The sequence below is a fragment of the Talpa occidentalis genome, unplaced genomic scaffold, assembly GCF_014898055.3.
Source record: "Talpa occidentalis isolate TD23 unplaced genomic scaffold, MPIMG_talOcc4v2.1 talOcc4.8, whole genome shotgun sequence".
NCBI classification, from domain to species: Eukaryota; Metazoa; Chordata; class Mammalia; order Eulipotyphla; family Talpidae; genus Talpa; species Talpa occidentalis.
The window spans coordinates 22,915,970-22,931,781 of NW_023605194.1; the positions used below are offsets into that span (position 1 = coordinate 22,915,970).

General features: G+C 52.3%; 2 protein-coding genes across 2 annotated transcripts in view; both read right to left on the reverse strand.

Moving 5' to 3' along the window:
- Positions 1-207: 207 nt before the first annotated feature.
- ANKRD2 (ankyrin repeat domain 2) lies at positions 208-7,885 on the reverse strand. The gene is given in 11 exon segments (XM_037495979.2): positions 208-472; positions 1,008-1,106; positions 1,231-1,329; positions 1,973-2,071; positions 2,519-2,617; positions 3,619-3,726; positions 3,812-3,970; positions 4,724-4,825; positions 7,150-7,239; positions 7,241-7,378; positions 7,874-7,885. Coding segments are annotated over 11 exon segments (1,155 nt in total). The 3' UTR covers positions 208-322.
- A 913-nt stretch (positions 7,886-8,798) lies between these two features.
- The window catches only part of UBTD1 (ubiquitin domain containing 1), a 49,067-nt gene continuing 42,053 nt past the window's right edge, over positions 8,799-15,812 (reverse strand). The window contains exons 2-3 of the mRNA XM_037495613.2: positions 11,140-11,367; positions 8,799-9,899 (exon numbers count right to left, since the gene is read on the reverse strand). Of these exons, the coding sequence (XP_037351510.1) occupies positions 9,514-9,899; positions 11,140-11,367 (614 nt within the window). The 3' untranslated portion in view covers positions 8,799-9,513. The remainder of the gene's footprint in view (positions 9,900-11,139; positions 11,368-15,812) is intronic.

Consider the following 15,812-nt stretch of genomic DNA (forward strand, 5'->3'; position numbering starts at 1 on the left):
GGGGAGGAGGGGCGGTGGGGAAGAAGCAAGGGTAAAGCAACCAGAGGGCTCCAAGTTTCCCTCCTGCTGGGGCCCACCCACCCTTGGCCCACCCACCCTTGGTCCACCCACCCTTGGTCCACCCACCCTTCAATCCTAAATATTTCAGTCACAAATGAAAACAAACACAAATAGTGAAAATGACTTCTTTGAAAATGACTTCTTTTTTTAATTTTAGTAGCTGGGCAGGGAGGGGCCTCTCAGGTCACACACAGGCCCTTTCTTGTGTCTCTCTGGCTGATGCAGGGGCTGGGGAGGGTGCCTGGCTGGCCTGGAGTGGGCCTTACTGGGCTGGCTCAGGTTGGGGGGTCTCCTGCCCACTCTCAGCAGGCCCCACCAGCCCATTCTGCTCTGCCTCTGGCTCAGGATGCTCCAGAGCTTGCCGGGTGTCAGCTTGCCACAGCTGCACCAGATCTGTGGGGGTCTTCCCTGCCTGGGGGAACCAAGAGGAGATCTGGTCACTGTTCAGAAGTCTGTACCGGGAGACGCCCTCATGTGTATACACCAGCGGTTCCCAAGCAGGGGCAGATGACAATTTCTGGAGGTATTTGTGGTTGCCACGACTCAGGGGAGGGTGCTGGCAACATCTTGAGTAGAGGCCAAAGGTGCTGCTAAACACCCTACAATGTACAGGCCAGTCCCCCACAAGGAATTCTCCAGTCCCAAGTGGCAATAATAATGGAACTGAGAAGCCCTCTCTATACCCTCCCTGTATCTTCCTGACTACTGACCCTCTTGCTGACCCTCCTGGCTGTTTCTTTGCACTGGTGCTCCTGACATATACCCGCATAGAGAGACCTAGGATGGTGGCAGACCCCAAATCCCCAGGCACCCAGAGAGACTCTCCTCCGTGAGAGAGCTCCACGGGCAGGCGAGTCCAGCTCTCTTCTGTGTTTCCCCTGAGAGCCCAGCCCAGGCCCAGGCAGCCATGCATACCGGTTACTGATGCAGGGGGGAAAGCAGCTCACCAGGTTTTTGGTCATCATGTCAGCCCCATGCAGGAGCAGCAGTTTGATGATTTTGTAGCGGTTGAGCCTCACTGCATCATGCAGGGCGCTGTCCCCTTCCTGGAGCCAGTGTGACAGTCAGCATAACCCATGTGGGCAGCGGAGCCCTCAGGCTGCTGCACACCCCTCCCTGTGCCCCCACCCCCCCACGTAGGGCTGGGCAGGAGTGGGGGCGGACACTCACTCTGTCTTTGGCATTGATATCCAGGCCCAGCGATAGAAAGTACTCCACAACCTCCACGTGCCCCGTCCGAACCGCCACATGCAGCGGAGTGCTCAGCAGCTGGGTGGGAAGGAAAAGGGACTGAGGGAGGGAAATGGTCCTGACTCCAGCCTAATCCCCCCCCCCCCAGTCCTAGTGGCAAGGCCTGAGCCCTGGAGGGACAGGAAATGTTACAATTTCCCACTACCCTACTGAATGGTCTAATTCTAAAGCATTATAAGACACCTCCTCTAAGAAGCCTTCTTTGATTCCTCTCTTCCCTACCTGCAAGCAACTGCTCGCTTCCTCTGCCCTTCCTTGAACAGAGGCTCAAAGACTGTCACTTGTTCAAAGTTACACCAAAGAAATGAATGGATAGAGAAATGATAGATGAATATATAAATGAATGAGTAAATGAATGGTTGGACAGATGGCTAGAGAGATAGACAGAAGGATGAAAGAATGCCTGGATGGACAAATCCTGCATCTTTTGGGTGCTCCCAAAGCCCCCAAAGAGTGAATTTCTTCTCTCCTCTGCTCTTCCTGCAACCATCCCAGATGGTGACCCCAGGGCCTGCAGTTGATGCCAGAGACCCGTCCCTGAGCTCTGCAGCCACTCCAGAAACCAAAGTAGCCCCCTACCTTCCTGCCTTCCTGGGTTTTTCTGCCCACCACCCCCCCTCAACCCCAAAGCCACCACAATATTGGGAGCATTATTGCTGACCTTATCCCTCACGTTGGTGTCTGCTCCTCGGCTTTGCAGGAGTTTCACCACCTCTAAGTGGCCCCCTCGGCAGGCCCAATGCATGGCTGTGCAATCCAGCTAAAAGGGAAGGATGGGGTCTTACTGTACAGCTTCAGGGGAAAAAACTGCCCCAGAGGGATGGACTCCAGTCACAAGGGCAGGGACACATCCAGGGGAGGAGAAGGGGCTCTACTGAGTATGGGAATTGAAGCAAGTGGAGCAGAACCCTGGTGGCTTGTACAGTCCAAGCCAGGCTTACAGAAGGGGAGCGGGGAGACTGCCCAAGATCATACAACCCGCTAGAGGCGGGGCTGCTCCCGAGGCAACTTGTTAGGTTCCAGGGTTGTGGCCCAGAGAGGGAGTCTTTTTTTTTTTTTTTTTTTTTTTGTGGGACCCTCCTCGGCGGCCGGAACTAACCGGCCTTGCAGCCCAGCGCTGAACCGCTGCGCCACCAGGGGAGGCCCCCAGAGAGGGAGTCTTGATCCCACCTCCAGCCTCCCACCCAATACCTGTCCCCTTGCTCACCCTGTCCTGGAAGTCCACAGTGGCCCCACTCTCCAGGAGCTTCTCCAGGATCTCCATGTGGCCCTCCAGGGAAGCTCGGTGCAGGGCTGTCCTGCGGAACTGCCCCCAGAGAGACTGTCAAGGCCTCTGGTCCCAGGCTTAAGCTCATCTTCCACCCACGCTGAGACCCAGGCCTGGATTCTGACCCCTGCCCTGGGTTCCCATATTGTTTGTGTTCTGCCAGCTCCTTCTCGCTCTAGGGAGACCTGCCTTAGTCTTCTCGTGCCCTGGGCACAGTGCTTGGGGGCAAGAGGTGCTTGAGTAGGTCCTGGAGTCTAAGAATGGAAAGGATATGCAGTCTGACCCTACGACAATGCACACTCTGAAGAGGTGACCTTGATTTGCTGAATCCCAGGATGCAAGAAGAGCTCTAGAAAGTGTGGTGGAGGAAAATCAAAAGAAATATAACGGGACCAAACTGTTTTGAAAATAGATAATGGGGATTGTTGTACAACATTCCGAGTATAATTAATGCTGCTGAATCTGCACTAAAATATTTTAAATGCCTTATTTTGTGTTACCTATATTTTACCACAATAAAATAAAAATAACTTTTAAAAGAAAGTATTACATGTACCATTGTGCACAAAAATATAACGTCCTAATAATATGTGTTTTATAGGGATTTTTCTTTCATTCAGTAAAACCTGTCAAGGCATTAATGTTCCATTTGCCCCCCATAACATGCAGTGAGGGGAGTAGGCCTTTTCACAGAGGAGAAAACTGAGGTCAGGAATAGGGACAGGCCTGGTCATCGTCACATGGCTGAGAGGTGACAGAGATGAGGTTGGAGCCCCAAACTCTTGGTTTTGGACTTTGTGGATTTGTTCTCTCTTCTTTCTTCCTTGAGAAAACCATGTAACATTTGTTACTCTGCGTGGCTCAAGTTGAAAAGTGTCAAAGGATTTAGCAAAACTTCTATGTGGGACAGGGAGCACCCCAAAATCTTCCAAGGCCCCTTTTCTGTAGGACACCAATGCCTTTTCTTGCACAGGCCCACAGGTGGGTGCGTGAGGGTGAGAGGTGGACAGGTGGAGAAGCAGGCGGGGTGGGAACGTCACCTGATCACAGGTGTCCACGGGACCCCCATCGGCCAGGAACTTCTCCACGACCTTCAGCTTCCCCTCCACTGCCGCTTTCAGGAACATCTCCTCGTCCACGGGGCCAGCCTGCAGGGCGAGCATGCAGGAGCGAGGCTGTGCCGCAGGCACCCAGACCACCTTGGCCACGCACGTGTTCCCCCAGGACACTTACGATCTCCTCGGGCTCAGCGGGCGGCTCCTGGGCGGCAGCCAAGGCCTCCCGCTTCTTCTGCTTGCGCTTCTTCCGCAGCTCGATGAGGTTTTGGATCCCACCCACGTCGATGATCTCCCTCCGCAGGTCCAGGGACGTCTTGCGCACCCGCTCTTGGCCCTGGTGGAGAGGACGCATCAGCCCCCGGTGCTGGCGCAGAGTTTGGGGAGCCTGGGGGTCCCCTGAGTCAGCTGGAAGGGGAGGATAAGGAGACCTTCTCAAGGGAGTGTGAACCTAGCACTCGTGGGTCTAGGAGAAGCTGGTGAGGAGGGACACAGATAGCTCAGATGGAGGGAGAGGCCGATGGAGGCGTCCGGCAGGGTGGGGAGTTGGTGAGGGAATCTCAGAGGCAGTTCTTAGCCCAAGCCTGAAGAACAGGGTCTGAACCCTCAGTTGTCCATTTTTGTGTGTGATCTTAAAAGTTATATACAATTAATATTTATTAAGTAATACAGACGCATAGACATTTTGAAGAGAAAGCCCTTCCCCCCAGGAGGTAACTCTTGCTCTGATTCCACATGTCCCCTTCCAGCCACATGTCCTGTGAGATCACCCTCCACACAGGGGTCTCTTACCTGCCTGGAGCTCTCTCCTGTCAGCAGGCACAGCCTCCCTCAGCCCGTAACACCTGCACCTGCTCTGCTGCATGGCTGTCCATCATCTGGCTTCCCAAGGGAGAACCATAAGGTCTTCTGCATGTGCAGATTCTGATTGAGCAGGTCAAGGTGGGGCCCAGATTTGGTATTGCTAAAATGCTGGTGTGCATGTGTCCAGTGTGGGTGGCGGCACTTTATTTCACAGACACTGGAAGGAGGGAGACCATCACCCCCTGGCTCCTTCCTGAGCACAGACATGGGGTCTCCAGGAACTTACCTTAACCTGGTGTAAGGCGAGACTCTGTGCCCCGTGCTGCTTCTCATCCTCCAGCACCAGCATGTCCATGGCCACCTTCTGGCAGGCAGCTCCTTGGAGCTTCTGGTGAGTGGAGAAGACATGCTGGAGGGGGCCTGCCCACAGGCCTGGGGGAGGCAGGTAGCCTCTCATCTCTCCAAGGACACCCCCAAAGACTCCTTCTGCGTGACCACAGGCCTTCCTCCTGCCCTGTTCCTGACTGGCCCAGAACAGGGCCCACCTCAGGCTCAACTCTGACTCGGGAGCAAACACCAGTCTCCTCCCAGGATAAAGGGGGACCGGAGTGAATTTTCATCATACTCACTTTCTCAAGCACAACTTTTTTTTTTTTCTTTCTGGCATGAAAAAATCACTTTGATGAAGTAATTGCGATTAAGAGATGATGGCTACTTTTCAAATGGGCTCGCTTGGCAATACAAAAACTTGGTGACTGTCAGTAGCAGCACATTTTCCCCCTTAGATTCCACTGAAATCCTAGAGCATGGAAACCATCGCTCTCAGGAACTCTCAGGGACGGGGGCCATGGCTCCCAGCTTGCAGCTGGAAGTGGACTCTGCCCTTATCCTCGTTGCAACAGTGTGGGTGGACTCCTTCCAAGTCTCTCCATTTTTAGCTCTGATTTTCCTGGACTCCCTTCACTTTAAAGGAAAGGACTCTCTGGGAAGTACTAGCACCCACTCTCTTGTTCCCACATGTCAGGAACATTCGCCCAGGTTGGAGGTTGCCAGGTCAAGATGGCAGGTAGGGAGGAGTGACACCCAGTAAGGAGCACTCAGCTGCCTTTTGCATTTCTCATTGAGTTCCATGGTGATGCTCTTCAAAGCTAGCTTTGAGGATTGATTCCCAGGTCTGCATATGGGAGGTCGTGTGGCCCACTGGCACCTTCTCCGCTCAGGTTTATATGGTTTGAGGTCCCCTTGCACTGGTCTTACCTGATATGCTTTATCTTCTTCCGGGGACAAGGGATGACATGGGCTGTGGCTACTACCAAGTGTGCCACCCTGGCCAGGCTCCTCAAGGAGCATGCAGAGGGTGGCTTGGGCCTTGTCATCTTATCCCTATGACAGGGCCTAGTATGCACTGGGTGCTCTTAGAATGTAGAATTAATGAATGAGTGAATGAGTAATGGCAGGCAGGCTCAGCTTCTCTGCCCACTCCTCAGTCCTCAGTGATGACCTGACCCAGTAAGCACTTCACAACAGAGTCCTAGTCCTGGAATGGCCTTGGGGGCTTCCCTTTGCACCCCAAAAAAGGAGAACAGGCTGGCCAGAGGCTCTTCACCGAGGATCCTGCTGAAAACAATGGGAACCCTAATATCTAGTCATTATCTTAGCCAAATGCTCTAGCCCCTGCTACAGATATGTTGTTGCAGACTAGGTGCTCAATAAATGTTGATTGAATTGGCTGCTATGACTGAAACACAACAAAATAAAACTCCCATGTTGCTTTGTAGATTGTGGTACAGATTAGATGAGAATGCCCATAGGACCCTTAGCACAGTGCCCGGCGCCAAGGAGATGCTCCGTGGGCAGGCTGGCTCTGGGAGCACCAGCTCTCCTGACAACCCTGCTGCTATATTTGCTGGATGAATGAATGGATGAGGCCTTCAGGGTCCTCTTGCTGAAAGTCCCTGTGTCCAGTGGCAGCACTCCAGGAATGGCACAGCAGCATGACTCACCTGCCTGGCACTGCCAGCCTGCATGCACAAGCCCTTGGGGGAGTGAGAAGTAGCATTCCTGGAGATCCAGGGATACCCTGGTCAGGACTCAGCAGACTCAGTTCACATTCTGACAAATCTGCCCTCCCTTCCCCAGTCCTCATTGCTCCTTCCACTGGATCCTGCTCCTTCCCTCTGCCTCATTCTCCTTCAGTCCCTCTGGAGTCAGCTATAAACTCATGCACAAGTCACTCTCTGTCATGCCTGTTAGGGCCCATCTTTCCCCCTCCAATCCTTAGCAGGGATGTCAGAGCTGTTTTCCCACTCTCCCTCAGGAAAAATGTTCAGTGGCTCCCCACTGCCTGCAGAATAACTTTCACCAAAGCTGGGGAAGCTCAGAGCCTCACATCTCTGAATGTCCAGGCAGTGCTGTCTCACTCTGTGAAGCCTCACCCATCTCCTTGAAGGTCAGGTAGGTGGGCAGGGTCTCGGGGAGACCAGCTTGACTTGCTCACCCCACTGTCTCTCAATTCTTGGGGCTGAAGGTACAACCTCCCACCGCCAGCCAGCTCCTCCACCAGGAGCACCCTGGGGCAGGAATAGTCAGCTGGGCCCTTGGGAGCGCCTGTCCCCTCACCACCACAGGTGCAGCAGCCAGGTTCTGCCTCACCTTGATAGCAGAACTGGGTCTCCTCAGAACCCCCTTGGGCCAACACACCCCTGCCCATACCTCATTCTCCTCCTCCTGCGCCAGCCGCTGCTCAATAAGCTCCGTGGCTCTCTGCACAGCCTCTGAAGCTGCCATGGTGCCGTGTGTAATCAGCCTCTGCCAGCCACAGAGCCTCGGGGGCTTTATAGGCCAGGGTACCCCCCCCCTCCCGCCCAGGCGCCTTTGCAATGAGGTCACGGGCCCAATTCTCCACCTGCCTTCCCCACCTATCACCTTCACCCTGAGCAGCCTTGGGAGAAGTGGGGGGGATTGGAGGAGCTGCCCTCCCAACTCCTGGCTCATTAGAACTGGACGGCACAGTGCCCCAAGAGTAGGCTATAGGCAGGATCCTCAGTTCTTAGTACTTGGGGCTACCTGGACCTTATCCCAATCAGCCCAGAGGCACCAAGGACCCACTGGTTACCCCGAGCCATGATGCAGTGCCACCTGCTGGACGATTGGAGACAGTGCCCAGCCTGTGTTCCCAAAAGGATTTGACAGTCAAATGTGGACACACCAAGATAGGCCTGAGCCCCCTAGGCTGTCCTGTGAACATGCTCTGCCTGCTTGGGGAGGGGTTGACTGCCTCTCCAGGCTGGAGCGCCAGGGCAGTGAGTGGGAGAAAGGGCAGCTGCTCCTCTGCCCACAGCACACATAGGCCCTTGCCTCTCTGAGGTACCACAGCAGCCCCTAGTGGACATCAGTGCATTTGGCTGCCTGGCCACTAGTTCCAGGCAAAGCTCACCCAAGCCTGCATCTTCACTGCCTCAGGGTAATTGGGGGTGGGGGGTCCCTCTGCTTGCTATTTCAGAGCCTGCTTCAAGAAGCTCAGGAAGCCACTGGAAGGGCCAGAGTGCAGTACCAAACCCAGATCATCCTTTCCTTCCCAGTTTCCCTGTCAGGTCACCCTGCTGGTGCAGCCTTGCTCACTGAGAAAGAAAAACTCCCAACTGGAGAAAAAGCAGGCCTGTACTTCCCACCTAGAAGTGTGGGAGCCAACCCTGGGTCATCGCGACCCAGATTTAACCTGACACCAGACCGCTACAGTTTTCTAATGTTCATACTGCCTGCCCTTGCTGAACCATCTTCTCTAAGATTCCCCTCGGCCTTTGGCTAAGATCAAGAGTAGTTTTAAGAATTTCCCTCTCTGCTTATATGCACTGGCCAGTTCAGAAACCGCTCCTTCTCTCTGGTTCCTGTGCTGTCACAGGCTCATAATCTAATTTGTGAAAGGTTTGGCTTTCAATTCACAAAGGAGCAGTGTCTCTAGGATTTCCAGTATATACCTCAATCCCAAGGGCTTGGGTCACAGGCAGGAGCTAGAGGCCAGCACCGTCCTGCTGCAGGAGCACAAAAGCACGTGACTACCAAGAGCTTCCCGACACGCTGCCTTTGCTTTCACAGCACTTTCACATCAGTTACCCCATTTAATCTCAGCAACTGAGGAAGGTGACAAGGCAGTAGCATCACCCCCACTTAGAAGATAAGAAGAGTGGGGTCAGGGGTTAAGTGGTTTTTCTGAGGACTCCTGAGAACATAGGGCCTGGAAGACTAACAGTTCAAGGCTTGCTTCACTGCTTTGCCCAGAGAAGCCAGGGGCCTCATCTCCCCTCCTGCCGCTACACCACAGAGCTGCAGGAGAATTCAGATTCAAAGCAGGCAAGAGACAAGGAAGGAGCAAAAGGCTTTATTGATAAATATGCAGATATGTCTGTACACAGGGACCTGCTGTGGGGCCATGACCAGGCTGCAGACCCTCCACCAACAGGGTCACAGCCAGGAGATGGCCCTGAGCAGATCCCTGCCACAGCAGCCCCACCATCTGGCCACCCACCTCATCTCTGCCAATTGTGCTGGGGGCAGGGAGAGGCAGAGGCCGGCCTCGGGCTCCCTAGCCCCGGGGTTAGCCAGCGGTCCCCTCCCCACTGGAGGACTGGCACGGTGCCCAGGGCAGAGTCAGGGGCTGGGGGGAGGAGAGGGAGACAGCAGCTGCTTCAGACCCTGAGCAGAAAACCGGAGTGAGCACAGCTGGCAGCACCAGATGACAGATCTGGGCTCCAGGGGCCTCCGGGCTGGCCCTCATGGCTCGAACCTGCCATGGCAAGGCAGGGTGGAAGGCCCTAGTTCGCCTTTTCTCTGACAAGGTTGGCAAGGCCTGTGTGTGGCAGCACTGCGTCCTGGGTGCTGGGCACCACTGGCCCACGGTGCCCCTGGGAGGCAGGTCCCTTCACGGCTCTCCAGCAGCCATATAGCAGGGAAGTGCCCCTGAAGAAAAAAACAGCACTCGAAGGCAGCAGCAGGGTGGGGGTTAGTGCTCTGGCCAGGAGGTCTCTCAGCCCTGCAGAGCCCCTCCCTGGCCTCTCTTCCCAGGGGTCCATGGGCTCTTCAGTCCTGGGGTGGCGGGGGCTGATTGATGATGACCTGGATGACAAAATCTTTCTGGATCTTCGTTTCCTGGAGCCGTGTGCGGTCTGTGAGCAGCTTCCCAGAGAAGAACCATCGCTGCCAGGATGGCTCGATGCCCTCCTGGGTGTGCAGCTGCCTCTTGAGCTGCCCCACTGTGTCAGGCAGGCTGGCACTGAGCCTCACGTCCTTGCCTGTGGAGAGGCGCACCTTCAGCGGGAACTCGCGGCGCACACTGGGCGTAGGCTCGGGGGGCTCCAGGCTCTCCTCCTCGGTGTGCTCCAGCAGCAGGTTCACAGGGGGCGACAGGCAGTAGATGGGCAGCTGGTAGCGATTCCCCAGCTCATCATAGCATTCACAGAGGGTGCCTGCGGGAAAGGCAGGGTGGTCAGAGTCAGCTTGGGACACACTGTTATGGCCTGGATTGTCTCCCCCAAATTTGTATGTTGAAGCCCCAATCCCCAACGTCACTGTATTTGGAAATAGAGGCCTACTGAGAATAATTCAGGCTAAATGAGGTCATATGGGTGGGGCCTTGAGGCAACAGGATTAGTGTCCTTATAGGCAGAAATACCAGAAAGCTTTTTCTTTCCACCATGTGATAACAGCAGGTAGGGAGCCATTTACAAGCCAAGGAGGGCTCTCACCAAAATCCCAATCAGCTGACACCTTGATCTCGGGCTTCCCAGCCTCCAGAACTATGAAGAATAAATTTTTGTTGATTAGTAAGTCACCCGGGCTACAGTATTTTGTGACAGCAGCTCAAGTAGGCCTGTGGTGAGGACCCCACAGTCCTACCTACCTCCTACCATCAGGTGTCGCTGGGCCAGCTGGGAGGAATTTAAGTCAGAGTCAAGAAGATCTGGGTTAGCATTCTGGCTCCACCAGGTGCGGGCCATTCAACCCTGGCAAATTATTTACCTTTGCATTTCTTCATTCACTATATATGCTGGGTGCTGGAGTTACAAGGATGAAGGAAGTAACAGGCCCTGTTCTTAGAGGTTTATACCCTAGTGGGCCTCAATTCCCATACTCGTACAATGTAACACATGGGGAAACAGGTTTACCAGGCGCTGGGACTGAACTAAATGATGTTATGCCTGTCTTCTTGAATCCTAACAACCATCCTATAGGTAGGTATCCCCACTTTACAAAAGCTGTAAGACCCCGAGGTTTTAACTCTGAGATGTTCCACGCTCAAGGTCATAAAGCTAGGAAACAGATGTTCCTGTTAAACTCCAGTCGCTGACTCTACAGTTCCTGTTACCCTTGGCTTTACATAGCCCCACAGGCTGCTACAAACTTCTAGCTCAGTGTCGAGCACACAGTGACAGCCAATAGAAGTCCTGGGGTCCCAAGCTCCCTGAGGCATCCATAGCTTGCTCTCATCACATTGCTTTGAGGTTTGTTGGTGTCCTTCCATCCCCTCATTAGGCAAGCTGGCACCGTGTCTCATTTTTCTTTGTGTCCCCACTCCTGCTCCCTGCCGTTAAGGTCTCCGTGAATGAACTAGTGACTAGCCACACCCCCACCCACTGGCTTGGACAGAGACTTGGGTCAGGTCCCTGGCTGACACCTGCGCTCCAGGAGAAAGCCCAGTCTGCTCACCATGAGGCAGGGTGATGCTGGCTCCATCCAGGATGGCCTGAGCCAGTTCATGGTCATTAGCCTCGGCCGCATACGCAGCGGCCTTGAGGGCATCCCAGATCTCCTTGCGGCCCTCAAAGGCAGGTGCTGTGTCCCAGAACTCATCCCGTTTGCTCCGCAGCTGCCCATCAGTCATGGGGTAGTCGCTCTTCCACTTCAGCCGCTCCTTCTTCAAGGGCTCGTTGCGTCCTGGGCGGGACAGAAGGGAGAGTCTCAGCACCTCCAAAACCACAAGCAGCTTCAGTCTGCCCTTTGCCCAGGCCCTCTGCTCCCTGGCTAGGACCTAGCCTGCCAGGCACCCACTGTAGCGGCTCCTGAGTACTTAAGTCTCTGGGACCTTCCCTGAAGTCAAGGAATAGCCTGGAAACTGCACACACCGAACCTGGGGATGCAATATATTTTTGTCAGCAAAGCACAGACTGTCTGTTATTACTGTTGATGCTTTAGTTTTTTTTTTTTATTATTAGAAAGTAGTGCATGTTCAGTATTAAAAAAGCTAGAAAGAACACAGATGTGCAATAACTTCCATCACCATTTACAGAGCCAGCTTGTGCCAGATTACAGGCGAGGCGCATTAGCCCCATTGTTTATTCGATCCTCAAAGCAACACAACAAATAGGAAAACTAAGACCCCAGAGAGTGTATCACATGTCTAAAACCACACAGGAAGCAATTTAATGTGCGACTGTACAAAGACCACCCTCCGACTGCTGTCTGCACCCTCCGACTGCTGCTGTCACTGGGGGAAGCACTAAGCACACCACCGCTCAGGAGTAGACTTTGTAGTAGACTTGTAGACACATTTCCTTCCAACTTCCTTTTCCCCATTTTTTTCTTAATATAGTTGAGTTCATATTATTAAATTTCTTTCTATTCCTTGTTTTTCAAAAAGGACTTAAAATATTTTCATGTCAATGTACACCTTTCAGTTTATTCCACACCTATATTACTGTTATTGTACATTCCCATCACTAAAAATTATAAACTGTCATGTCTTATTACTAATGTTCTACCATATAGCTACAAAGAATTTAAAAACAAAAAACAAAAAACCATAACCTACCACTGCCAACAAAAAAATCCCTGCAGCAGCTGAAGAAGAAAACAATTCTGTTAACAGTCATTTTTGTTCTTACCCCACCCCAAGTCACCTCCAGGACAACCCTAGGATAGGATCAAGACAGGGGATAGAAGCGTCTCTCAAAGGCTCATCCCAAAGCTGAAAGCAGAATCACGCACAGGCTCAAGCCTGATGTTCCCACTATCACTCATATCCTTAGGCAGAACTACTGCTGGGGAGGGCCACCAAGCTGACCCCACAGGTTGGGGCAAGAGGGCGGCTCCTCAAGGGAAGAGATGACCTTTGCTGCCTACCACTGTGTGACGGAGATCCATGGGAGCGTTTTACTTATGTCCATTATCCCATTTCATCTTCGCCATTGGCTGAGGAGGGAGGTGTTATTATCACTGCCTCACAGATGCTGGGACAGGCACAGAGAGGTGAAGTGACTTGTCTGACCGAGATCACACAGTACATGACAGAGTGAGAGTTCTACTTCAGGTCAGACTGAACCTGCCATCAACCTCCTGTGGGTCTGTCACTACTATACAGGCTGGAAAGTGTCCAGCCAGACAATTAAAGTATTCCTGGGCCAGCAGAAGGATATGCAAATACAAATGCAAATACTCTTTGTAGGGAAATAACTTCAAACCAGGCTTCTGAGAATTCCCAAGGTAAAGTTTCAAGGAAAATAAATAATAATGTTATAGTTTTTTTTTTTTTTAAAGACAACAAGGGACTAAGACACTGAGCCAATAAAAACAGCAGACAGAATATGACTCACAAAGCCTTCAGAAAGGGATTTATCAAACACAGACTATGACACGTAAAGTTTAAGAAAGAAGAGAGCCTTAAAAATATGAGCAGGGAATAAGAGACGTGAAGAATCATACAGAACTTCTAGAAATGAAAAATATAAAAGTTGAACTTCAGATGGTCTAACTTTGTGAATTAAGGATTTCCAGAAAGATTAACACAAAAGGGGATGAAGCGATATTCAGGGAGATGTCCATTTTCCTCTAAATTGACCTATAAATTTAATGTATAATTAAATCCAATACTATTGCTAACTGGGAATTTTTTCAAGGAACTTTGGCAAGTTGATTCTAAAGTCTACAGAGAAAAGATATAGCCCCAGAGAAGAGTGTGCTGGGAGGGCTTGCACCAACTTTATTATTCTGTAGTCAGCGTGGTCCTAGCACAAACCTCCAATTTGTAGCCAACTTGGACAAAACTTGTGGGTAAGCTAGGGGGACGCACGACTTATGATTGCATCTGAAGTGGGGACCAGTCTCGTGGGATTGAGTCCTTGATCTGTGGGATCTGTGCTAACTCTGGGTATGTCAGAATTTTATCGAATTTGGGCCTCCCCGGTGGCACAAGGTGTTAAGCATCAGCACTATGAAGCAATCCGCATCTACTGCAGCATGAGTTCGATCCCTGGCCAGGGAGGTGACCCACATGGCGTAGCAGACCTCTCCTGACTTGCCCACAGTGCATTTCAGTCGATCTGCCTGCCCTGTTCCCCACTCTGTCTCTGGTGAATCCTCTCAGCCCCTGCACCTCTGGCCTACACCCCAGCTCTTGTACGCATAAATAAATAAATCTTTAAAAAAAAAAGAATTTAATAGAATTTTAAGACATCAGTTGGTGTCCAAAGAGAATTGGAAAATTGCTTGGTGTAGGAAAAAACCCACACAAATGGCATCAGGTATTCTGTGTAAGCAGTATAGGAGAAACACAGGAGATTTTCTTTGCAGTGGACTAATGATAAATGGTGTGGGCACTCAGGTTCCCCACACAGAAAAATGTAAATCAGAATCCTTACCTTACTCCAAGCAAAAAAATCAAAGGCATAGGTGTGAAAGTCAGAAAGGAGGCACTGGAGGCCACAGTTTTGTCCACATGTTTTTTTGAGGAAGTTTAGCCTGGCTGTGTCTCTGCCTGGTCCAAGGAATAGCTCTGCTCCATGACCAGATACCCTCTCTCTGTGGTCCTTTAACATCAATGGCCCCCTAATAAGAGGTTTGATCTATCAGAACCAACAGCTGTCAGGAACCTCCACCCCTCCACCCACTGGTCTTGATGTTGGCTTTTCAATTTCTTGAGCTGACTGCTGGAGTTTCCCAGCCCCCTTCCTTCTTGCCAGATGTACCTTCTTTTTTTTTTTTAAAGATTTATTTATTTATCTATACAAGCACTGGGTACAGTCAGAAGCGCCGGAGGGTGAGAGAATTCACCAGAGCCAGAGCGGAGAGCAGAACAGGCAGAGTGACCAAGTATACTGCTGAGAGGAGCAGCAGGTGGCAGGAGAGGTCTGGGCGCCATACGGGACCCTCACCCGGTGGCCGGGGATCAAACCGGCACTGTAGAAGCTGCGGGCAGTTTCGCAACCCAGCGCTCAACCGCTGCGCCACCGGGGAGGCCCAGATGTACCTTCTTACCATCCCCATCTATCTCTGCTCCTGTGGGTATAGGCCAGGTCCAGCTAACAGGCAGTCCAAATCTACTGAGGGTTGAGAAAGCTTGTCAGAATTGACAGGTCTGGTTCTAAGAAAGAGGCTTCTTAACATAGAGAGACCAGGGTCCAGGGCCTCTGTTTTTCCCTTCAGATGCCACCCATGAGTCCCCTTTCTTTTCTTTTTTTCCCCAAAGATTTATTTATGCATACAAGAGCTGGGGTACAGGCCAGAGATGAGGGGGTGAGAGGATTCACCAGAGACAGTGGGGAGCAGAACAGGCAGACTGACCAAAGTACACTGCTGAGAGGAGCAGCGGGCGAGACAGGAGAGGTCTGCTGCACCATGTGGGTTGCTCCCTGGCCACCTGGGGATTGAGCTTGTGCTGCAGAGGCTGTGGATTGCTTCATAGTGCGATGCTTGACCTCTTGCGCCACCAGGGAGGCTTGCCCCTTTCTTTTCTTTTCTTTTTTTTAAAAAAGATTTATTTATTTATACATGCACTGGGTACAGTCAGAAGCACGCAAGGGCGAGAGAATTCACCAGAGCCAGAGCGGGGAGCAGAACAGGCAGAAGGACCGAAGTACACTGCTGAGGGGAGCAGCGGGTGGCAGGAGAGGTCTGCGCGCCATGTGGGACCCTCACCCAGAGGCCGGGGATCGAACTGGTGCTGCAGAGGCTGCGGGCAGCTTTGCAGCCCAGCGCTCAACCGCTGCGCCACCAGGGGAGGCCCCCCCACCCCGCCTTTATTTTCAATGTTCAGGTTTCAGTTCTGAGGTTGCTGAACTGGTGATCCTAGGACACCTGAGGTGTAACAACCACACACATACATCTCACTCTTTTTTTTTTTTTTAAAGATTTATTTATTTATGCATACAAGCACTGGGATACATACCAGAGGTGTGACGGGGGTGGGGGGGTGAGAGGGTTCACCAGAGACAGAGTGGGGAACAGAACAGGCAGACTGACTGAAATACACTGCTGAGGGGAGCAGAGGGTGAGTCAGGAGAGGTCTGCTGCGCCACGTGTGTAGCTCCCTGGCCGGGGATAGAACTTGTGTTGCAGTGGCTGTGGATAGCTTCACAGGTTGTGTCTTAACCTGAAGCCCTGCATCT